We start from the raw sequence: 25,355 nt of genomic DNA on the forward strand, positions 1-25,355 counted from the left end.
GCCCAAGACAGTCATCGTGTGTGTTAGTTATGCTTTTGTGTGTGTGTGTGTGTGTGTGTGTGTGTGTGTGTGTGTACTTTATAAGAAGGTGTTCTGGGAAAAGCTCAAATGTATAGCTGTCTTTTTGTTGTGTGTGTCTGCAACTCAACGTCCCAATCATAAAAGTGAGGAGCAATGTATCCATGATCCATGGTTCATGGTGGGCAGGGAGGGGGGGGGGGGGGATATGTTTTCCATAATATTGTCATTATTCATCCTGGATTTCCCATTTTTTAAGACTAACAGTTACTTACTAATACTTACTGAATAAAAGATGAACTGAACATCATGTCATGTATAATATGGTGAGAAAAATGGAAGATGTTCCATGACAGATGTTGTAGAAGCAGTATAAATAGGATTAAATGTTCATACTTACAGGAAAGCTACTTCATCAATGTTATGAACTGATACCTTATTCATATCAAAATTGTTTCAGGATCATTCTTCCTTCAAGTGAAATTGCATGGGTCCCCCAGAATTCATGTACAAATTCTTGCTCTACCACATGACTTGAATTTATTAATGTAGATTTTCTGTACCATCGCTATCAGTTTTCATAGATATTTTTATCATACAAGTGTTTACATTATTTATGTTAAGTATTGACATCAGAGTGCACTTAATGAACAATTGCTAAAATGTGAACATCTCTGTGTAAATCAAATTATATGGTAGTGTTTATTAGTTGGCTGCTTGTTCCCGAATTGTCTTTACCTAGTGTGCTTAAATTCCCTAAGCAATGTGCAGACCAAGTGAGAACGTCATTCATTAGTTATGTTACTAACACTGTTAACTTGTGGCAGCAACACAGATTAAGCCAGAAAATTACCTATCCCATAAAATGGTTAACACACCAATCTGTTTGGAATTTCCATGTATGTAATCACAGAATGACATGGGTATGCAATAAATGGATGGAACAAGTGCAGCAAAGCTATCAACTACATAAGGTTTTATATCACTTAAAGTCTTCCTATACAATGGAATCTACAGAAGACTAACCAAATGTGAGTTGAGATCCTACACAAAGTGGAAATAACATTGAATGTTTATTTTCTGAAAACTCTGGCTGTAAAGTTATATAAACAAATACAGAGTAATGTCATATGGCATGGTTGAAAAATTCTTTATCTCAATGTCTACATGTGAATGGTCCAAGTCAAATTAGCAATAGTGGCCTCTACATTTGTTACCACACTCTTCAAATTTTGTATCGGAAGGGTTCTATTAATTGTTATCAAAATAATATAATATTGATAAATATGTGTTCATTGGTTTCTCAGCCATGCTCTGATCTACCAGTATACCTGTCTTTTCTAACTTCTTAAATTTACCATCAAAATTTCAGATTTTATTTCATACCAGAGACACTAAATGGAAGATGACATCTGTGTCAGCAAATTCATGACACAATTTATATGTTTAAACACAGACTAAGCATACTGGCTTAGGAAAACATCGGGATTGTCTTGTAATCCTTTTGTTATAAAATGTGTTGGACAGTCACTGTGCACTGGGCTACGGATGGAGATCATGTTCGAAACAAAGCTGGCAGAGCACAAGATAGCAGAACATTTTTTCACAGATACGTAATTTTTTTTAATTCGAGCTACTGTTGCATAACATTTAACTATTTGGTTCAGGTGATCAAAACTATCAAATTCAATGTGTAGTATTTAGATGTTTAGTTTGTTTTAAATCAGGGTGTTTTCAGTTGAGGAAAGTATGGTTTTTTGTTGAACATGTTTTGATAATGCTATAAATACACAGATTTGGTGCAGAAGGCATTTGCCGAAAAATTTCCAGAAACAGCTGTACCTCTCATCACAATGCAGTTTGTCGACTTAACTTAATGAAAAGCAGTTGGATATTTTTTACTTTATGCAGCATATGCCAGCAAAATCACTGAGCAACAAGTTGCAACAAGTAAAAAAATATTGGGCCTGCAGCCGTGCATAAATCGGTTAGGCAAACATTGAAATTGTTCCCACATAAAGTGACAATAGTGAAAGAATCGAAAGATGCAGATCATGAAAGCCGAATTTGTTACTGCAAGCAGTTTACATATTTTATTGAGAGAGATACAACTGATATTCTTGATGTCGCCTTCTATACAAGCAAGGCCTCGTTCCACCTCTTCAATCATGTTAACACACAAAACAGAGGGTCCTAGTGCTGTGCTTTAAATGCCAATGCCTGAGAAGAAAACTGGAGTGTAGGGAACAATATCCAGACAGTACATTATGGGACTCTCTATTTTTCTGAATCATCCATGAACAGTGAACATTATTGTTTAGTGATCCACCATTCCACTGACCAGCTAAAGAAAGACAAAATCAACGACTCATTGTTTCAGTAGGATGGTAGTACTGCACACATCACTAAGAACACTATGCATCTTCTGGGAGAGTTTTTTGGGGAACACGTAATACCAAAAACTGTTTGAGGCCCTTGCTCACCGGACACCACCCCGTAACTTTTTTTCTTTGGGGAGCATCAGAACCTGTAGTGTATTGCAATTGCCCTCAATCACTTTGTGACTTAAAAACTGAAATAACTGCATACGTTAGAAGCATATCACTATCAAATCTGCAGGAAGTGTTTTCCAATAAAATTTAGCAAGTTTGGATTTGTATAGCCACCCATGGACATAATTTCCAATATATAATTGCACAGCAACTTTCTGAACATCCTGTATGTTTCATCCTCAGGTCACATAAGTGGTATCATTGCTGGTTTCAGCTGCTTCTCAAGTCGTCATCGTATGATCTGGATATGTACATAGTAATCGTTGGAAGTCAAACTGATCATGTTGGGAAAGGCAATCGCGTGAGCACGAGATTTAGAAATCAGCACTGGTAATGATGCCATTTGTGTGTCCTGTGGCTGAAATGTATAATAAAAACTATATGGTTTTCATGTCAGTGAGCAGTTTAACTTAAGGTGGTTCAAAAGAATGTTTAGAAGAAAACAACTGTAAATTACTGTCGACATCATCTACAAATCTACAAAAGCGGTAGAAAATTTGGTTCGGGGGGTGGGGGGGAAGTTTATATGAAATATTATACAAGCCTCTTCAAGTGGCATATCAGATTAAGGTCAAACCATTAGACCGCATTATGATCAAATAAGAGAGATTTCATATGCACAGTTCTCATTACTCAAACAAGGACAAAGTGAAAACCTCACGTAAAAAAATAATATATATTATTTATTTACCACCTTATTTCATGACGAAACTAGGTTTCACAGGTGTTCAGGCAGAAATAGTGTGTCCATTTTTTAATTGTTTTACATTACTGAACTGCTTTCCTCCTCTGCACTACTCAGACCAAGACACACAAAATAAACTGAAGTAAGAAAAAAATGTCTGTGTTTCCGTTCAGTTACGCTCTTTCCATCAACATGTAGCCATGCATGAATGAGCAATTACACACATGCATACTTGCTATTACACATGCATATATATTATATATATATTATAGACACATATATAAAAATACAAGACTATGAAATGAGAACACGCTGAGTGTGTCTGTTCTGTAAGGTTAAATGGAGACGCCAAACTGTGAGAACTGTCAATCATCTTTGCTAAACCTAGCTCTCTTCATTAACAACAATGTAACATCAGGCAGAGATAATGACGAGACATTTTTCTCCTCGTCAGTGATAATATTTCATCCCCTAATATCCCCTAATTACATACATACAAATAATAACAAAGGATGCATGTTTATTTTTTAATCATTTAGATACTGAAATACACAAACAATAAGTTAAAAATAGACTCAAATACGAAGAAAAGAAGATGAATGTTTTTGTGGGAGTGCCTGAATAACCCACGGCAATGTGTATCTGTAAATTCATTAAGACCTACCGATATTTTAACGGATAACCCTGTCATTTTTAAGATTCTGCAGAGCATCTACAGGTTAGACTGCAGTTATATCTTGAATCTGATGGTGGGGGTTGCATATCGAAAAATCAGTAGTTTCTTTAAGAAGTAATCCAGCTGCTTTCCCATGAGTTATTCAGACTTTGGTAAGCTAGGAAAAGCTTACATGTACTCTATTCTTAACAACAAATGGGGGTCACAAAAATAATAATAAAATGATCACAGAGAACACTAGTAATAAATATGGATGATTTTACATAAATACAATAAGGCATGCACTTCGTTAAAAATGAATGAGGGAACTGTGAATAGCAGAAATAAAAATGAAATGTCTGTACACAGATCATTATCTAAAGCTACTGATGTCTTACAAAAACAACAACTGTACAATGTAAACATTTATTAAAAATTTATAATAAGCTGAACTTTTAATATATTTCTGTCAGCAACTACTTTAGTCTTTCACATTGTTCTGGAGCAGTTTCTCAAACTAGGAGAACAGACGTCAACTACAGCTGCAAATTTTGAGACGAAATAGCCAAAATGTTTCATCTTCGATGAGGAATATTAAGTTCTTTGAAAACAAAATTTGGGCAGTCTCTCTGAATAGGGCATTGAATTTTATTCAATAATGATTGAAACAAGAATGAAGCAATGCAAAGAAGAATGGGGATAGCTTTATTTCAACAGATATAACATTGCATATGTTTTTTTTGTGAGCACATGTGTATCATTATCTATTGGGATTACTCCTTTTCACTAAATTAAAGTCATAAGTTGTAATTAAGTGTTGTGTGTTATATGCACCTTCTAAAACCTTACTACAAAAATGTTTTCTTAAACTGAGAGACATATTGTCACCCCTCATCAAGCACAACATAGGCATCTAATAGCTAACTGAGGTAAATGTTTCCAGCACATATTTATGCTTCTAAAAATTAATTAAACAAGAATAGAAGGGGGCTAGTATCAAATGCATTTTTAATTTAATGTACTGGGTGATGTTGTTGTTGTGGTCTTTAGTCCTGAGACTGGTTTGATGCAGCTCTCCATGCTACTCTATCCTGTACAAGCTTCTTCATCTCCCAGTACCTACTGCAACCTACATCCTTCTGAATCTGCTTAGTGTATTCATCTCTTGGTCTCCCTCTACGATTTTTACCCTCCACGCTGCCCTCCAATACTAAATTGGTGATCCCTTGATGCCTCAGACCATGTCCTACCAACCGATCCCTTCTTCTGGTCAAGTTGTGCCACAAACTTCTCTTCTCCCCAATCCTATTCAATACTTCCTCATTAGTTATGTGATCCACCCATCTAATCTTCAGCATTCTTCTGTAGCACATTTCGAAAGCTTCTATTCTCTTCTTGTCCAAACTATTTATCGTCCATGTTTCTCTTCCATACATGGCTATACTCCATACAAATACTTTCAGAAATGACTTCCTGACACTTAAATCTATACTCGATGTTAACAAATTTCTCTTCTTCAGAAACGCTTTCCTTGCCATTGCCAGTCTACATTTTATATTGTCTCTACTTCGACCATCATCAGTTATTTTGCTCCCCAAATAGCAAAACTCCTTTACTACTTTAAGGGTCTCATTTCCTAATCTAATTCCCTCAGCATCACCCGACTTAATTCGACTACATTCCATTATCCTCGTTTTGCTTTTGTTGATTATCATCTTATATCCTCCTTTCAAGACACTGTCCATTCCATTCAACTGCTCTTCCAAATCCTTTGCTGTCTCTGACAGAATTACAATGTCATCGGCGAACCTCAAAGTTTTTGTTTCTTCTCCATGGATTTTAATACCTACTCCGAATTTTTCTTTTGTTTCCTTTACTGCTTGCTCAATATACAGACTGAACAACATCGGGGAGAGGCTACAACCCTGTCTTACTCCCTTCCCAACCACCGCTTCCCTTTCATATCCCTCGACTCTTATAACTGCCATTTGGTTTCTGTACAAATTGTAAATAGCCTTTCGCTCCCTGTATTTTACCCCTGCCACCTTCAGAATTTGAAAGAGAGTATTCCAGTCAACATTGTCAAAAGCTTTCTCCAAGTCTACAAATGCTAGAAACGTAGGTTAGCCTTTCCTTAATCTTTCTTCTAAGACAAGTCATAAGGTCAGTATTGCCTCACGTGTTCCAGTGTTTCTATGGAATCCGAACTGATCTTCCCCGAGGTTGGCTTCTACTAGTTTTTCCATTCGTCTATAAAGAATTCGTGTTAGTATTTTGCGGCTGTGACTTATTAAACTGATAGTTCGGTAATTTTCACATCTGTCAGCACCTGCTTTCTTTGGGATCGGAATTATTATATTCTTCTTGAAGTCTGAGGGTATTTCGCCTGTTTCATACATCTTGCTCACCAGTTGGTAGAGTTTTGTCAGGACTGGCTCTCCCAGGGCCATCAGTAGTTCCAATGGAATGTTGTCTACTCCGGGGGCCTTGTTTCGACTCAGGTCTTTCAGTGCTCTGTCAAACTCTTCACGCAGTATCGTATCTCCTATTTCATCTTCATCTACATCCTCTTCCATTTCCATAATATTGTCCTCAAGAACATCGTCCTTGTATAGACCCTCTATATACTCCTTCCACCTTTCTGCTTTCCCTTCTTTGCTTAAAACTGGGTTTCCATCTGAGCTCTTGATATTCATACAAGTCATTCTCTTATCTCCAAAGGTCTCTTTAATTTTCCTGTAGGCAGTATCTATCTTACCCCTACTGAGACAACCCTCTACATCCTTACATTTGTCCTCTAGCCATCCCTGCTTACCCATTTTGCACTTCCTGTTGATCTCATTTTTGAGACGTTTGTATTCCTTTTTGCCTGCTTCATTTACTGCATTTTTATATTTTCTCCTTTCATCAATTAAATTCAATATTTCTTCTGTTACCCAAGGATTTCTACTAGCCCTCGTCTCTTTACCTACTTGATCCTCTGCTGCCTTCACTATTTCATACCTCAAAGCTACCCATTCTTCTTCTACTGTATTTCTTTCCCACATTCCTGTCAATTGTTCCCTTATGCTCTCCCTGAAACTCTGAACAACCTCTGGTTCTTTCAGTTTATCCAGGTCCCATCTCCTTAAATTCCCACCTTTTTGCAGTTTCTTCAGTTCTAATCTACAGGTCATAACCAATAGATTGTGGTCAGAGTCCACATCTGCCCCTGGAAATGTCTTACAATTTAAAATCTGGTTCCTAAATCTCTGTCTTACCATTATATAATCTATCTGAAAACTGTCAGTATCTCCAGGGTTCTTCCATGTATACAACCTTCTTTCATGATTCTTAAACCAAGTGTTAGCTATGATTAAGTTGTGCTCTGTGCAAAATTCTACCAGGCGGCTTCCTCTTTCATTTCTTAGCCCCAATCCATATTCACCTACTATGTTTCCTTCTCTCCCTTTTCCTACACTCGAATTCCAGTCACCCATGACTATTAAATTTTCATCTCTCTTCACTATCTGAATAATTTCTTTTATTTCATCATACATTTCTTCAATTTCTTCGTCATCTGCAGAGCTAGTTGGCATATAAACTTGTACTACTGTAGTAGGTGTGGGCTTCGTATCTATCTTGGCCACAATAATGCGTTCACTATGCTGTTTGTAGTAGCTTATCCGCATTCCTATTTTCCTATTCATTATTAAACCTACTCCTGCTTTACCCCTATTTGATTTTGTGTTTATAACCCTGTAGTCACCTGACCAGAAGTCTTGTTCCTCCTACCACCGAACTTCACTAATTCCCACTATATCTAACTTTAACCTATCCATTTCCCTTTTTAAATTTTCTAACCTAGCTGCCCGATTAAGGGATCTGACATTCCACGCTCCGATCCGTAGAATGCCAGTTTTCTTTCTCCTGATAACGACATCCTCTTGAGTAGTCCCCGCCCGGAGATCCGAATGGGGGACTATTTTACCTCCAGAATATTTTACCCAAGAGGACGCCATCATCATTTAATCATACAGTAAAGCTGCATGCCCTCGGGAAAAATTACGGCTGTAGTTTCCCCTTTCTTTCAGCCGTTCGCAGTACCAGCACAGGAAGGCCGTTTTGGTTATTGTTACAAGGCCAGATCAGTCAATCATCCAGACTGTTGCCCTTGCAACTACTGAAAAGGCTGCTGCCCTTCTTCAGGAACCACACGTTTGTCTGGCCTCTCAACAGATACCCCTCTGTTGTGGTTGCACCTGCGGTACGGCTATCTGTATCGCTGAGGCACGCAAGCCTCCCCACCAACGGCAAGGTCCATGGTTCATGGGGGGGACTGGGTGATAAGGAAAGAGTATTACAAATTTTCAATTTAAAAAAAAAAAAAAAAAAACGAGAAGTTATGATTACTGAAATTCGAATTTTTGAAGTCCATAATGAAGCAAGATCTCACATAAAATTGATTTTCCGTTATATCACATCTCTGCCTTGGCACAGTACGCTAATGAGATTACACGCATTAAAAAACATAGCATCAAAATGTAGTTACATGGTGAAGGAAGAGAAAAATAAATGGGAGGAATGAGACAGATGTGAGAGGGACAGAAGAGAAGGTAAGGAAAATAGGACAGCGATATGGGAAAAAATATAACACATAAAGAGAATCTCAAGTTTAGACTCAAGCCACTCCCAGTTTAAGTCAGGATGAGCAACATTAGTGCTACAGTGTCCTGTTTGTGCAATTAGACTTCCTCTATCCTTTATTAATTCTTCACCACTATTTTTTGAAAATGTCTACAAAAGCTACTGTGGTGTATCTATGTTAACTAATTCTTGTTTTTATGCAGTTGTGTGTGTCCAGCTGCCTTATGCCATATGCACAACACAACATCTTTGATTTTTAGCACTTATGAAAAATAACCTGCGAAACACTGTTCACAGAAACTGTCATTCTATCATAGTCAATACACTGAGCGTAAAACTGTATGATTTAATAATATATATGATTTTAACCTCATCACATGCTGCCATACTACTGGTGTTAGCTGTACAGTTTTAATTATACATATCATATCTTCACTCACAAGGTACCATGCAAAAGGTATGATTTATATAGGTCATGTGCAAAATACCATTATGACAATATTTTTGATCATTGTTTGATGACTTAACAGTCAACAAAAGTACTTAGGTATTTGAAAACTTCTACAGCTGAAATTATATCTTAGTATAGAAAATGAACCAAAACTGAAAGTTGCAATTGAGAAGGTATCATTAAAAAAAATTCTTAGCAACTGTGGCGATAGGTTCAAAGAAAGTCAGAGATAGTAAGGAGCTGCACATCTCTGGTGGAGCAGTCCATGACACGACTGATTCCAATGAACAATACGTTAGACAGCTGTGACTGTTATATCATAGTGATGTAGTTTTTTTTCCTCTTTCAATCTACTATCTAATTTATAACATTACTTGGGCATGCCTAATGCCAGTGTAGTTCACGGAAGGAAAAAGTACATAGCTACAGCATTACTGAGCTAAGAAATGTTTACTCAGAATATCATCCAGTGAAGAATAGCGCAGGTCAGAAGAATTTAATTGTCAATTAGCCTTCAGACATTTAAGGAAAATGATCTGAGTTTTTCACTGCACATGGAAAATCTGATACACAACTAACTGTATCCCAAGTGGGAATATTGTGCCAAATTTCTATAAATGGTTCAGTAGTAATTGTGGCCACAAATTAGTTATCAAAAAGCAATAGTCTATCGAGTCCAGGTTTTTCATATTTTATAGGTCAGCGACATGTAGCAACAGTCTAGCAGGTGAGCCTTTACAGAACAAAAACTTTACCCTGAATAAAATCTATGGATACAGATAAAAACAATGTGGAATATTAATTATAAAAACAATTATGGCCATCTCTGTGTCACCAAACTATGGTCTTCAAGATAGCTACCAACCTGACTGACTGGCACTTCATCTTCCTGGTGTGTGAAGCATTCTCAAGCCCATTGCTTTAGAGTATGCCTGTTCCCTAATTTTATCCTTATTATTATAGCCTTGCTTTTTTGTTCTTTGACAGCTAAATCATGACACAAATGTTTCATTACTTTAACTGTTACATATCTACATCATGCTCTTTTTACAAAATTTAACATTTATTGTTGAATTAAGAACGTCTAGGGCAACAGGTAATAGTAACACTAAAGATAAAAATTGTGCAGTGTAGGCAGTCACGTGCACTAAAAAACTTAAATCAGCATAACGACATAATACAATAAGTTTTTAAAAACTGAAACTGAAATTTCTTCCTTAGCTATGGAAGGGACAATACAAGTAACCCTACAAAAATTTGTGACCGATGCAAATGCAATTGTGATATAAACAATCCTATACATTCTTAGGCATAAAAGGGCATAACTAAATGCCATGCTGAGCATCAGCAGCTACACACTGAACAAAGAAATACCTTCCAGAGAAGAAACTTACCAATTCGCTGGTACTGTTCCCTGTGCTTTTTCTGTTTCCTACCCCGCTAGACATAATGCAAGCATGAAATTAATTTACAACAGTTACACCATTTTTTCTCCACATGTTTTCACAAATATAATGGTAGGAAGGTTAGTTAAGAGAGCACAAGAATGAAGAATTAGTGTGGATTTAAAATGGAAACGAAAAGGGAAAAGATAATCCAATTTTTCTTGAAGTCCACGAATGGTAACAATCGGAAATCTCAATACAAACTTTAATTTTTGTACTATCTATTGTGTATTAAACAGAACAGAAGAATCTACTAACAGTGTGCTATGCAGGACTTTAGTAAATCAATGAGACAGAACACGAAAAATATAACTTCTGTTCTGAATATGAAAATACACTTGTAAAACATTTCGCAGTCAGAATAAATTTGATCCCTTCCATCAATTTCTGATATTTTCTTGGACAGTAAAGAAAATTTAAATCTATAAAATGAAAGATATATCGAAGGCTATTTATGAAGAAAAAATAAATAATTAAATAAATAAATAAAAAAGGAAGCAAGAAAGAGCTAAATGAAAGCTCTGCAACATTTAGTCAATTGATTTGGTGATACAGATTTTGAATTTAGCCTGAGAAATCTGCTTTTTCTATGTGTCTCTTTTATGCAGATATAAGAGAAAGGGTGATAAGGAAGTAACAATGGGAATAGTAACGGGTTTTACCACAATACCTGGTTCACATAAACTATAGTAACTGGCAGTGCAAAAATCACAATGAGCTATGTACAAGGCTGCAGCATGTATCAAGAATGCAAGAAAACTGACTAATACCTAAAAGCATATTCTAATTTTATTCTGACAGTGTTACATTTACAAAAGTTTTCAATGAAAAAAAGAGCTTTTATGTACTTCCTGACTAAACAGGAAAGAAAAAAATAAAAAATATCCAACATTCACACATTTAAATTTTTGTGGTTCATATGGAGATACCATTTTGATAGCAATCTGTTAATACAGTCTTATCTTTCTGAAAAATGGCAAATATGTATTATGTTATTGTAAGAAAAAGCAAACATCACTGTAATTAACCATCACATATTCTGAGTGTGTGGTGCAAATACCCTCTGATTTGTTCCTATATGACTTAGAACTGTTTCATTCTATAAAATTCTACTGGTAGTCTGAACATATATGAATACAAATTTTTCTCCAGCTACATGTAATGCACAAGATTTCCACGAAACCTCTCTTCTGGAGTCAAATACTAAATAAACTATTAGTTTAATCTGTATCAATTTCTGTACATTGGTGTATGATTTGAACATTACTTCTACCAAATGTAGAATGAATCAACCATAGATAGAACTTTTGAAAGAAAAACTCTATGCAACAGCAATCAATAAACTCAGGAAACGCACATTTTGTGGTTATTACACACATTCTTCAAAATTATCTCTCAATGGTTTTCATGAGGCTATTTCAAATCCTTTACGCTACAGATTACCTAATTCATTTTGACATACGCTAATCTAAAACAAACATATAAGACACCTCTACAGATGAACCAAAGACCTAAGAACATCTGACATATAAGGGTATTTCTTATGCTGTCTTCGAAATGTGAGACTGCTTCACATTCAAAAACTGAGTGTTCAGTAGTATCTTCCAAAAACCATATGCCTCTACAGTGTAAAACAATGATAAAATGATATGCATGATTACAGAGAATGCTGCAGTTCATTCCAGTCAGTGCTTGTTAGTGTGATGTCAGTTATTTTGATATATGGGCTGCACGAGTGAGCAGTACTGTCATTAAGAAACCATGTTCTAATTGATCATGCAAGAGATGGTTTTCACAGTGTGTTTAAAGATTTGACGCAGTAGAGCGCAAAAATCAAATGAAGCAAGCACTGTCATCATGAACAAACCTTCACATTAACCCCTCCCCTCTCTCTCTCTCTCTCTCTCTCTAGACACACACACACACACACACACACACACACACACACACACACACACACACACACACACACAGAGAGAGAGAGAGAGAGAGAGAGAGAGAGAGAGAGAGAGAGAGAGAGAGAGAGAGAGATAATTTTGGAAATGGAGGGGGGGGGGGCAATTACAGTTTTACATTTCATCATTTGTGACAGGACATTAAATTTGACTGGTCACATATGGAGAAATGTCGTGTGGCTAGGGCCTTCCATCAGGTAGACCGTTCGCCGGGTGCAAGTCTTTCGATTTGACACCACTTTGGCGACTTGGGCGTCGATGAGGATGAAATGATGATGATTAAGACAACATAACACCCAGTTTCTGAGCAGAGAAAAATCTCTGGCCCAGCCAGGAATTGAACCTGGGCCCTTAGAATTGACATTCTACCACGCTGAACACTCAGCTACCAGAGGCGGACATGGAGAAATGATAAAGCTGTTGGAGAAATTATTGTGTCACTTATTTGAAGTAGTGGAGCAAATCAGTGAAAAAATTAAAACAAGATGACCAGATGGGGATTTGAACTGCACTCCTCCAAGACTCTAGCCCATATACTGCACCAACTAACTATTTGGAAATGGTGATAATTTGCAAGAATTTAAAAAGGAAACAGGACAAAAAGAGAAAGTACAAAGTTGGTATAATGAGGTGAGAAACTGGAAGGTTATTTATTACATGTAACAACAGTGCCGAGTTCTCTCTTCTCTAACATTTGCGTCCACAAGCTTTATCATTTTGCAGTATCAGTCACCCCTACGTGCAATTCTGTTTTATACTCGTGTATTCAAGGGGAGGGTAAGGGAGGAGAAAGAGAGAGAATTGGTGCACAATTCTGTTTTATACTCGTGGATTCAAGGGGAGGGTAAGGGAGGAGGAACAGAGAGAATTGGTATTCTGGAAGCTCGGGAGTCACTGTTGTCTACTGTGTTGCTGTTGGATGAATCAGAATTCCATCAGTTTCACCAGAGCATTGCTGTTTTTTCAAGTTATTGGGCATTTTATTACTTTTTATCTTTGAACTCACTTATACTAATTAGCACAGACAGCAATGATTGTAAAGAGCAATGACCAATATTAACTTTCACTAACACTGAACAAGCATGCATACCACATCATAATACATAAACCAAGTACACATTAAAATCTGAACATTTAATTTAAAATATTTTATAAATGTGATATTGTGGCTAAAGATTTCTGAGGAAAACAATGTGGGGAAAAATCTAAAAGTAAATGGTTTGAAGCAATACACACTGAACATTTACTAAGGTAACTGTGTTACGTAAATAATATGTAGCTCCTTCAACTAATCATTATATGTCCCCCCCCAGTGTGTGTGTGTGTGTGTGTGTGTGTGTGTGTGTGTGTGTGTCACAGACAGAATCTAACCAAAAATCTAGTCTTTTTGAAGAGACTGGAAAATTATATACATAGCTTTAGGAGTAATCATAACAACAAACTATTGACCAACTGCTTCTACTATTTTACAGAGGACTATTTCCCAGTGGTTTGTAACAACTATCCACTGAAATGGAATACTGGCTTCCCTAGTTACACTGCAGTGTTTTCATTGCCCCCACTCATGCCACACAATATGTTACTGGAAGTAAATGAACAGAAATCAACATAGGACAACAAGGGACTCCAATGACTGATAATGAAGTTTAACAACAGGAGTGGGCAGCAGTAACAACATACTTGCATCTTGAAAAGCAACACAGGCTCTCTCTCTTGTACTGGTGAGGTCTGTTGGTGTCCTTTAAAACTTGCTCCTCAACTTCGGTGCAGGCCACACAACCTAAAGTACAGCTGAAAGTTTTGAAAACAGCTAATGGAGACTATTTGGACCAGTACCTTATTTTCCAAATGTCTGATTTAGTAAAATTACAAGATGAATTCCTTCAGCAGTAAAAAAATTGTGTTACTGCTCCATATTACATGACCAAGAAAAATAGATGTAAGTTCAGAAGAACATTTGATTCAGACAAAAGCATCAGCACTTTAATTAGACTGGAGACAATATATGCCTATACACACAACATAACAAAGTTATGTGCAGTAAAAATTGGTCTCTTGAGTTTCTTAGTAGGTAAGTTGAATTGTTTAGTATTTGGACACACACTGGCATTAAATATTTTTTTAAAATGTACGTTTCAATGTTTTCTGGCATACAAGTTATTTCCGGTAACAAAAACCTGTTCTTTTATTATGTAATAGTCTCCAATAAAGTGAATGGTGCAACAATGTCAATGAACTTGTATCAGATGAACAATAGGAATGATGATCATTACATTTCATTTAAATGTTATCACACATATTATCAAGAACCCATCCACTGATTTTAAAAAATCAATAAAGTTATACTGTTTGGACGTCACTATGTACTGGATGGATGAGCCTTGCTGTGTTGGTACTGGAATGGCTGAAGGCAAGGGGAAACTCCAGTTGTAATTTTTCCTGAGGGTATGCAGCTTTACTGTATGGTTAAATGATGATGGCATCTTGGATAAAACATTCTGGAGGTAAAATAGTCCCCCATTCGGATCTCTGGGCGAGGACTTCTCAGGAGGACGTTGTTATCAGGAGAAAGAAAACTGGCGTTCTGCGGATTGAAGTGTGAAATGTCAGATCCCTTAATCTGGCAGGTAGGTTAGAAAATTTAACAAGGGAAATGGATAGGTTAAAGTTAGGTATAGTGGGAATTAGTGAAGTTCGGTGGCAACAGGAACAAGACTTCTGGTCAGGTGAATACAGGGTTATAATACAAAATCAAATAAGGATAATGCAAGAGTACATTTAATAATGCATAAAAAGATAGGAATGCAGATAAGCTACTACTAGCAGCATAGTAAATGCATTGTTGAAGCCAAGATAGACATGAAAGCTCACATTCACTACAGTAGTACAAATTTATGTGCAAACTAGCTCCGCAGATGAGGAGATTGCGGGAATGTATGATGAGACAGAAAATATTCAGATAGTTAAGAGAGACGAAAATTTAATAGTCGTGGGGGACTGGAATTCGACAGCAGCAAAAGGAAGAGAAAGAAAAGTAGTAGCTGAATATGGACCGCGGGTAAAGAATGAAAGAGGAAGCTGCCTGGTAGAATTCTGCACAGAGCATAACTTAATCATAGCTAACACTAGGTTTAAGAATCATGAAAGAAGGTTGTATACGTGGAAGAGGCCTGGAAGGTTTCAGAGAGATTATATAATGGCAAGACATAGATTTAGAAACAAAGTTTTAAATTGTAAGACATTTCCAGGGGCTGATGTGGACTCTGACCACAGCCTATTGGTTACGAACTATAAATTACAACTGAAGAAACTACAAAAAGGCAGGAATTTAAGGAGATGTGACCTGGATAAACTGAAAGAACTAGATATTGTAAAGTGTTTCAGAGAGAGCATTAGGGAACGATTGACAAGAATGGGGGAAAGAAATACAGTAGAAAAAGAATGGGCAGCTTTGATAGATGAAATAGTGAAGGCAGCAGAGGATCAAGTAGGTAAAATGATGAGGGCTAATAGAAATCCTTAGATAACAGAAGAGATATTGAATTTGACTGATGAAACGAGAAAATATAAAAATGTAGTAAATGAAGCAGGCAAAAAGGAATATAAACGTCTCGAAAATGAGATCGACAGGAAATGCAAAATGGCTAAGCAGGAATGGCTAGAGGACAAATGCAAGGAATGTAAAAGTATATATCACTAGGGGGTAAGATAGATAGTACCTACAGGAAAATTAAAGAGACCTTTGGAGAAAAGAGAACAGCTTGTGTGAATATCAACAGCTCAGATGGAAAACCAGTTCTAAGCAAAGAAGGGAAGGCAGAAAGGTGGAAGAAGTTCATAGAGGGTCTATACGAGGGTGATGTACTTGAGGGCAATATTATGGAGATGAAAGAAGACATAAATGAAGATGAAATGGGAGATATGATAGTGCATGAACAGTCTGACAGAGCACTGGAAGACCTAAGTCGAAATACGGTCCTGGGAGTAGACAACATTCCATTAGAACTACTGACAGCCTTGGGAGAGCCAGTTCTGACAAAACTCTACAATCTGGTGAGCAGTGTCACATTGTTAATTTGCTCTTATTTTTTGGTCAGATTCAATGTTTCTTTTGCCAAATTCGGTGGAATCTTTTGAGAGATTCAACACTTCTTTTGCCAAATTAGGAGTTCTTTGCCAAGCTTTTTCTTTCCTCTTCCCCCCCCCCCCCCCCCCCCTCAATGTCACTTTTTTTTTGGCAATTTTGATGCTATTTTTGGTGTCACATCATAACTCCTTACACAGGACATGAACACTCATGGATTATACACGTACCAAAGCTGCGGGAGTGTGAAAGTAAAATGTAATTTCAACCATCAGCAAATATTAGTTTCGAATATTGGTAAACTGTTCTCACAAATTTCACAGTATTTCGTAAAAACTACTGATTTCCCGTTTGTTTAAAAACCAACAATCTTGCATTATCATTTTTATGAAAATTGCCTGTCTCTAACTATAAAAAATTCAATCTATTACTGTCCCTTGGCTACATTTATAACAATGCTTTAAGAACTTTTGCTGTATGGTGTTCGCTTCCCATAATAAGTACTTTATCTGTATACTGCTACAATATGATAAATTCTCTCTAGTTTGAAACAAATAGCTCAAATTTCATATGCCACAAATATTGTATTGTCAACAAAACAGAGAGAAATTAAAGGGTTAAAAAGAGTCATCCACAAGGAGATGTTAGAAGAAAACATAAATGGATAGATGAAAACGTGCAATGACAGTGTTATATATGGAGAGGGAAAAGAAAAAGCCAACAAGAATTTAATTCCACAAAGATAATGTAGAATGTGCCAATGCATTAACAAAAAATACATTTTAGCATAAGACGAGTACATGGAGGTGTACTACATATGTCAGGATTCTGAGTTTAAAATGTAATCTCAATTTTCTATTCACTTCCTCACTGACCGATTTTGGATAGGGTAAGGTGGTACAATATCGATATAGGTAAAATTCAGATCAACACAAGGTTCCACACCATTTTTCTGTTTCGTAGTGTTGGTAACACTTGCCTTTGTGCGGCGTTGCAGTTAGGAAGATTTCTGCAGCTCCTCCCTGTCTTTTCCCTGAATACACCTGTTTGTGATACAGAGAGAACTTTTTTCCTTGTTGAGAGGTAAGTGAAGTTACTTATGTTTGATGCACTCTTATTAACTGACTATACTTCATTCCTCATAAGAATAAACCTGATGTAAACAAACACAACATGATGATTGGTCAGCAGCCATAACTCTTATACACTGGTGTTGTTCCGCTCTTAGAAGTAGGTCAAACTTATGTATTAGATGTCTTATTACAATGTCATTGTAAATGAAACTTTGAGACGTTGTGAATTAACAGCCATCAATGTTTTTCTTAATCATACTTTAGCTACGTAATTTTTATTTAAAAAGCCATGTACAGTCACAGTCACAGTCTCCGTAAATGCTACTTGTGCTCCGATTGTCTCGCTGTTAATACATACTGTGAAAATGGATGACACTGCTTTCTGCTTCTTAGTGAAATACGTGCACAGATCACCGTTAATGACAAGAAACAAGTTGTTCTTACTGTTTTTCACACGCTTACACAGAAAAGTCAGCTCTGATGTTTTATTGAGAAACACATGTAATAACTAGGAGATCAAATTCAAAATCATATGCGGGGCACAATCAGTAGGTCATAGGATGATAATTATGTATCCTTTGTAGTGGCAGTTTGAATCTCTTTGTGGTCTATAATTTTTTCGGTTTGAATACTTAGACCATTTAAACATGAAATTCATCAAATATATGTTAATTAACTCGTACTTAACAATCATTTCCCAGAAAAATGCACGTCTTCTAGTTTATAATTACACATCGCATGCAAAATTTTGGTTTTCACTGCAAATATAAATGATTAAACATTGATATTTTATAAAAGCTGTTAAAGATTGCTGAAGTTAAAGAAACATTACACAATCAATTTGTTTTGGAGGAACATGAAAAATCAAATACTCTTTATATGAATATGTCCACTGGTTTGTAGGACAGATATGGCCTCACATGAGCTAGAGTGATAAGCCTCGTAGAAACATGAAAACAATAATTTTCACAGTGTCGCGCACAGCGTACAAACACTGCATTTTTACAGTTGTCACCGTACCACTGCTATCTGAACCCACTAGAACTGATCTAGACCCAAGTTAAGGAATTTTTCGTGAGAAGTAACAAGACATTCAAGCTGCCAAACATACTGGAACTAATTCACAAAGCTTTGTGACATATCACTGCCGAATGATGGCAAAATACAGAACAGCACGTCATAAAAGAGGTGGAGGAAATGTGGACTTTTTGGTGGCTTGGAATTCTGTTGCTAATCACTTTGTTATCACTGTAGCAGTACTGAAACGTGTTCCTCGGAGTCCAATATGAAAGTAGTTCAGAGATTACCAGATGACTGACTGCAATACCTTCAGCGGCTTCAATAGTTAACTACATGGGAAAGCAACAGTGCGCTTTTACGCTGTTCATAGCTTATGCAGAAAAATTACTATGGTTAAAGTCAGAAATTTTCATCACTCTTGTTTTTAATCGCAACGCTATGTTAACTACGACCAAGGACATGTTATGTTTCAGTCAGGTCGCCTAAGAAGCATATTGCTTTTGCCATGTGTAACTTACTTCTGTTTAAAAATTAAATGATATTCAAAGCTGCACTGTTCTCTGCTCATCCCTTTTTATGTCTTTATTGCACGTCATTATTGCAACTGTTCCCATCACTGCATGTTAGTTTGATCATTTGCCTGGCCAGTGCTGTCCAAGTTAAATGTTCCAGTAAAGCTGTTGTCCCGTTTTATCACTGAGTCGATGAATGCATAATGCACAGTGTAAAACATATCCTCATTATCGTACTTGAGATGGATTGGCTTCTGCTCCATGTGAAATGAAATCCAATGATGTTCCAGAAAACGCAGGAGAATACACAGTGTACTGTTTACATGAGGTTTATTCTTATGATGAACAGAGTATAGTTTCCGTGTACTTGTAAATTCTATATTAGTGAGGTTACAGACTTTTTTTCCACTCCCACGTGTTCTGAGGAATCTATACAGAAAGACTGTGTGACATGCGCTGCCATTTCTTGGTACAGTTCAGTACTATTTACTTGTGATTTCACTCTCACTAACTGTACATTTTTGATCAGAAAAAAAGTACAATTTTGATACCCTAGTGCAATTTCGATCAATGCAGTTCTTTAGTTTAGTCCATCAAGACTGGTTACTGTACACATATTATACTCAATTACTACAAATAAGTTCTGTACATTTAAACATATTTTCTCTCTTGAATTTTTAAAGCCTTATTTTTTCTCTTAGATGCCCCAAAAAGACCAGAAAAGAAAACCTACAATAAATGGAGTCCAACTGGATTATATGAGGCAATAAAGAGTGTAATGGATGGAGGTTTGAGCCTTTGAGGTGCATCAGAATTTTACGACACTCCTTTCAGCGCTCTGCATGGTAACGTACAAATAAAAAAGAAAATGTAGCCCAGATTAGCTGCGATTATAGAAAGGAGAACTGGTCACCCAATGCTACTCAATTCTGAAATGGAGGATGGTATGGTCCAGATAGCTGTATTTCTAGAACAGTGAGGATTGAATCTGTTGCTATTCCAGTTAAGAAGAGCTGCACTTCGTTTGGCCGAGAAAAATAATTTGGAACATCCATGGAACTTAGAAAACAAGTTTGCTGGGATCAATTGGTTTAGAGTATTTATCAAGAGACATGCTAACCTTAGCCTGCGAAAACCCAAGCGCCTTTCTTGAGCCATATCTGAAGGCTTAAATAAAGCGAAAATATGGACATATGTGCAGAATTTAGAAGAAATCTGCAAGGAATATAAACCATAGTGTATTTATAGTATAGACGAGTCCAGTTTTCCTCTTAACAACAGACCCCCCCCCCCCAAATAGCTAGTTGTAAAGGTACACCTTCACTGTTAACCAAGGCTCGTGCTCTTTCAGCACCTACCGATCAAGCTACTAGTAGCATCCTGTACCATTTCTCAGTATGATGCTGTCAATGACATTCTGTCAATTCTAGAGAAAAAAATATTATCTCGGAAAAGGAAAACACAGACATCAGTTCGGCTCACTTCCGATGAAAACCTGGAAAACCTCTGCAACAAGAGAAATCTTTGCTGTCCCTAATGTAATGTTTGACACCACAACGTTTGCGTTGGTGCCAAAGGAAAAAACTGCTTTTTATGTGGAAGATGTCAATGATCAGAATTGTACCAAGAAGTGATCACACAATTGTACCTAGTGTGGTACATTTTCAAACAGTTTTACTCAATTCTGTAACCTCTTCTTGTGTTTAAACCAACACTTGTAATGGTGTAATATTTGTGTTACACATTCATCAAACATCAAAGAAAGTACCGTCATTTAAATTATTTCTTTCCTCAATATGTTTGCAGTTACAATAGCATTTGTCTGAAATGATCAAAATTGTGCCACCATACCCTACACAGCACAAAATGAATCAGTTCAGTTTTAGGAAGACACTCTTTAAGGAAATTCATACTTAACAAAGTTTACCACCACATTCTTCATCACTCTATACTGTGCCAATGCACATTCACTCAGTTTCTCCTTTTACTGCACACAGGCAATTCTGTTATTAACATATGTAACAGTTTTGTACTATCTGCACAGAAACATTATTAAAGATTACATCTCAGAATCAGACTGAACTGTAGTGTAGCATGAGGTCTAGGTTAGCTAAAGAGGTCACAGTTGGTTGAGAGTTGTTGAAGCTAATGAATGTGAATACTAAATATAGGTTGTGGTGAGAATCTAATCTGCAATGTAGCTAAAGGTCTATGTTAGCTTGGAAACTCACAGTTTCATTATCAATTATTTCAGTTTACTAGTGTCCAAAGCCCTGCAGTATGTTAGAAATGACAGATTTTTGTCTTGAGAGTTTTACATTTATTTATTTATTTGTTTATTTATAACCAAAATTTCAATATAAAATTTCTGAAAAAGCTCTATGTATCAATAACAGACTGTGGCAAAAGCGGAAGTGTAGTGATCCACAATGCAAGCAATTCATAAGTGTTTCTGGGTAGTAACAAAATTCCGTAGATTTCACAAATTACTTTACATTAGTAGGTCCTGGCAACCAAAATTCTGTGTTTCAAATAAATTCACGAATAACTATTTAAATTTAAGAAGTGCAAAAATGCTATAAATGTATTAATAACTGAAATGTCAACATGAGACAAAAGCAGGAAATGAAAGCTTTAAGTTACTTCATTTATTTGTGTGTATGTTTTTACCCTTGTAAATGAAATGCTTTTTATCCAAAAATTTAGTCTTACCACATGCTAGGACATGGTATGTTAAATTGGTTGTTATGTTAAATACTTATGATTTCTCTCATGATCAGTACAAAAGCATATCATTACATTATTGGCTACACAAATCAGTTGTCTTGCTTTTATAACTTCCAATGATCACTCATGACAGGCACTACCAAAATACACGTCAAGGTTACAGCATGAAGAGCCTCTCAGATTTTTACTGAGAAATTTTCTACTGAAGTTTTATATAGAAAAATTACCTAACACCACCTTCTGATATGTTTCTTATAGTATGATGAATAACAACTTTGCCAGATTAGTCAATGATGGATGTGATCCTGTTACACTGTCAGTTCCAACACCAGATGTGATGCTGATTGACTTTCTTACAGCTTGGTGGACTGAACAACTGCTGAGAATATGTTACACAGTGATACAATGCTGCACACTTTTGTTACAATCACATGCCTTAACGATGTTTCAAAAAAAGTAGTACACAAGTCAATGTTAACTCTGTCACAGTTTTCTTTGATAAGTGATGAAGTTTTTTCCCTTCCTTGTTACCTGTTTGTAATGGAGTAAGATGGAACTGTTCCACTTGTTCTTGTTGCACACTGGATAACAATATATAAGAGGCATTCAAAAAGAAACAAGCTGGAGGCATAATTACAGAAACCAGTACCTGTATGTTAGAAGTATTGACCCTGGCTGTTGAGACACTTGTCCCACTGTGTGATCACTGGGAGAGAGGTCCGGACTGTATGGAGGGTGGCCGAGAACCTCCCATTTGAATTTCTGCAGGAGTGCTGCGACTGTGTTGGCTGTAAAAGGCTTTGCATTGCCATGGAGAAGAATGACCCCACGTGTGTGATTGCCTGGATGTTTTGATTTTATTGGTTGGCGAAGTGTGGTCGAGGTTTGCAAGTAATGCTGGGCATTCACTGTTGTCCCTGTGATTACGATATTTTTGGTCCCATTAAAAAGGCTCTGAGGGTCAAATTATTCACCTCGGACGACGAGTCCAGCTGTATGTGCAGAACTGGTTAACAGCGCAGACCCAGGAATTTTATATTCACTGCCTTGTGTCATAGGGAACAAGTGTCTCAACAGCCAGGGTCAACACATCTAACATACAGCCACTGGTTTCTGTAATTATGCCTCCGGCTCGTTTCTTTTTGAACACCCCTTACAATATTTTTTTTTTATTTGATCTAGTTTTATGAATGGATACATATATGACAGTTATACAAATTAGTTACTTTCTTATCCAAGCAGGAATTCTGTGTAGTTTACCAATTACTAATAACAATCTAGTTAGTTTATATGGAAATAATTTAGTAGATAGATATCAATAATTGAAGATTCATAAGGAACATGTGGAATTGAATTTTTTTGTGAAGAAGTAGTTGTATGTTTATAAATTGATATAACCTCATATGAAAATCATTCTCCTTTTCTCTGCAAAGAGCTTACTTTCTTCAAACATGTTCTACTTCAAAAATTATTTGTAATCAAAGTTCTAGTGTTCCAAAACATTTGAGTCTTAAGAAATGATTATTTCCAAAAAGAGTATCATAGTTTTGCAGCTCCGATTTTTCTTATTCCACAAATTGTGTACTTTCACTATGAAAGGTTTGTTTGCCAATTATTCAATTTTGAAAGTCTAATTTTTTAGCAACTTTTGGTGGGCTTTGTGAAACTCAGCACACATATAAATTATGTTCACAAGATAGTTCCCATAATTTTTCCTCTTTTGTTTGAACAAACAGTTTACAGTTAAATAATGTGTTGTATGGTGTACTATGATTTTATGTCCTCTTACTTTGCTTCCTTCTGTGGTACTATTAAAAATATAACAACAAATTCTGATTTTTAGTCTTACGGATGTCAGTAAGGAGTTGTACAGGACAATGATCTACGCAGTCTACAGTAGTCATTCATATCATCATCATCATCATCATCATATAGTCAGTTTAGTGTTAACAAGTACAGAGCTTACTACCCATCCTCACAGCTTTACTTCCACACCAGTAACCTTTATCCTACCTTCCAATCTTACAGAAGTTCTCCTGCCTACATTTCGAGACTTGTACTCCTGAAAGAAAGGATATTCCAAAGGTCTCCGGTTTGAGTCCCAGTCCAGCACTCAGTTTTAATCTCTCAGGGGGCCTCAACTCAGTGCATACCCTGATGCAAGGTGAAAATTCATTCCGTGTAGTGTCCATAGCCAACTTGATACCATCTTTAGTTCACTACCAGACAAACTGTACAATTATGTTGTGAATCACTCTGCAGTTAGCTAGCAAACAGTAAACATCATTTATTGAGTATTTTGTACTAAGATATGCTATGTGCCATGACTAAGTAACTAAAATCAATTTCAATGTTGTTAGTTCATCAGAATTCGACAATGGAAGTGTGCTGTAAGTAAGTTGCCACACTGCCAAATCAATTGCAGTGGAGTTTAGGTCCTGGTCTGTGATGTGTGAACTATATAAATCTATAAATACAAGAAGATCATCTTAATATTTATGGTGTCAATAAAGTAAAAAGATTTCAAGCTAACTTCTACATTGCTTTGACCATCCTTTAACAAACTGGTCAATAAAACAAACAAATGCAGGAAGAGTGATGCCAAAAAAGCACCTACCAAGGGCAGAAAATCCAGGTCAGTAACCTAGCAGATTCCAGAGCACTGTTTGGCTATTCACTGTGTAAAATTATGTTTATCTGAAGTATTTTCTCCCTCCTTATGAGAGAACCTTCAAAATTTACTAGAGAATTGTAGTTCACTTCTTCTGGAACAAAGTTTATTTTTCCCCTCAGTTACTGCTCACACATTTATATATTAAATAGAGGACCACTTCTGTATCTTCAGGCTTAATTATTGCTGCTTTTATGTTTACTGTGATATGATGCTTATTAATATATGGGTCAAGTGCTAAATTCTATGTGCTGAGGATACAAAACAGAAGAACATTCTCAAACTAAAGAAAAGAATCCTCGTATCTCTTTCCTATTGCAGGAGACCATTGCAGATGAGAGAAGGATTAAAAGAAGCTGCTGAGTGAAGGATTAAATGTAGCTGTCCAGCATGGTAGAAACACCAACTGCTATAGCACAAAAGCACAGTGTGTCATGTATACAATTTTTTCTACCTGGGTGATACCAGGGAAATATTTTGTGGAATAATTTAGTCTACACTTACCTCTGGTTCTTCATCCATAACTTCTTCTTCAACAACTTCTGCTTTATACTCCAGCAACAGATCACGTATAGGCTTTGAGTCCAGAGTGCAGTTGATGAAGGGATGCTAATGAAAGAAACATCGTCAATTCATAGAGCTGAAATCGAGGTATGTTTACACCGCATAATTAGAGAAAATGGTTGGGTCTGAATGACAGCATGGGATGTAATTTTAAATATATGAATTATTATTCCTTATTTATATAAATGACTTGGCATCTCACAATGTTCACATAGAAACAATTATTTTTGCTTATGATGCAAGTATCACAATTAAGTCCTTCAGCGTTGCACAATCATGAGGGCAGTGAAGCAATCAGTAAAATAAATGATGGCTTC

At 36.4% G+C, this 25,355-nt stretch overlaps 1 protein-coding gene across 3 annotated transcripts in view; it reads right to left on the reverse strand.

The window, feature by feature from the left end:
* The window catches only part of LOC126476928 (serine/threonine-protein kinase 10), a 164,664-nt gene that overhangs the window by 78,134 nt on the left and 61,175 nt on the right, over positions 1-25,355 (reverse strand). For all 3 annotated transcript variants that reach the window (XR_007587365.1, XM_050103578.1, XM_050103579.1), the window contains one exon: positions 24,979-25,083. Coding sequence is in view for 2 of the 3 variants with exons in the window: in XM_050103578.1 (XP_049959535.1) it covers positions 24,979-25,083 (105 nt within the window). In the remaining variant the exon portion in view is untranslated. The remainder of the gene's footprint in view (positions 1-24,978; positions 25,084-25,355) is intronic.

Source organism: Schistocerca serialis, chromosome 1 (assembly GCF_023864345.2).
Source record: "Schistocerca serialis cubense isolate TAMUIC-IGC-003099 chromosome 1, iqSchSeri2.2, whole genome shotgun sequence".
Lineage (NCBI taxonomy): Eukaryota > Metazoa > Arthropoda > Insecta > Orthoptera > Acrididae > Schistocerca > Schistocerca serialis.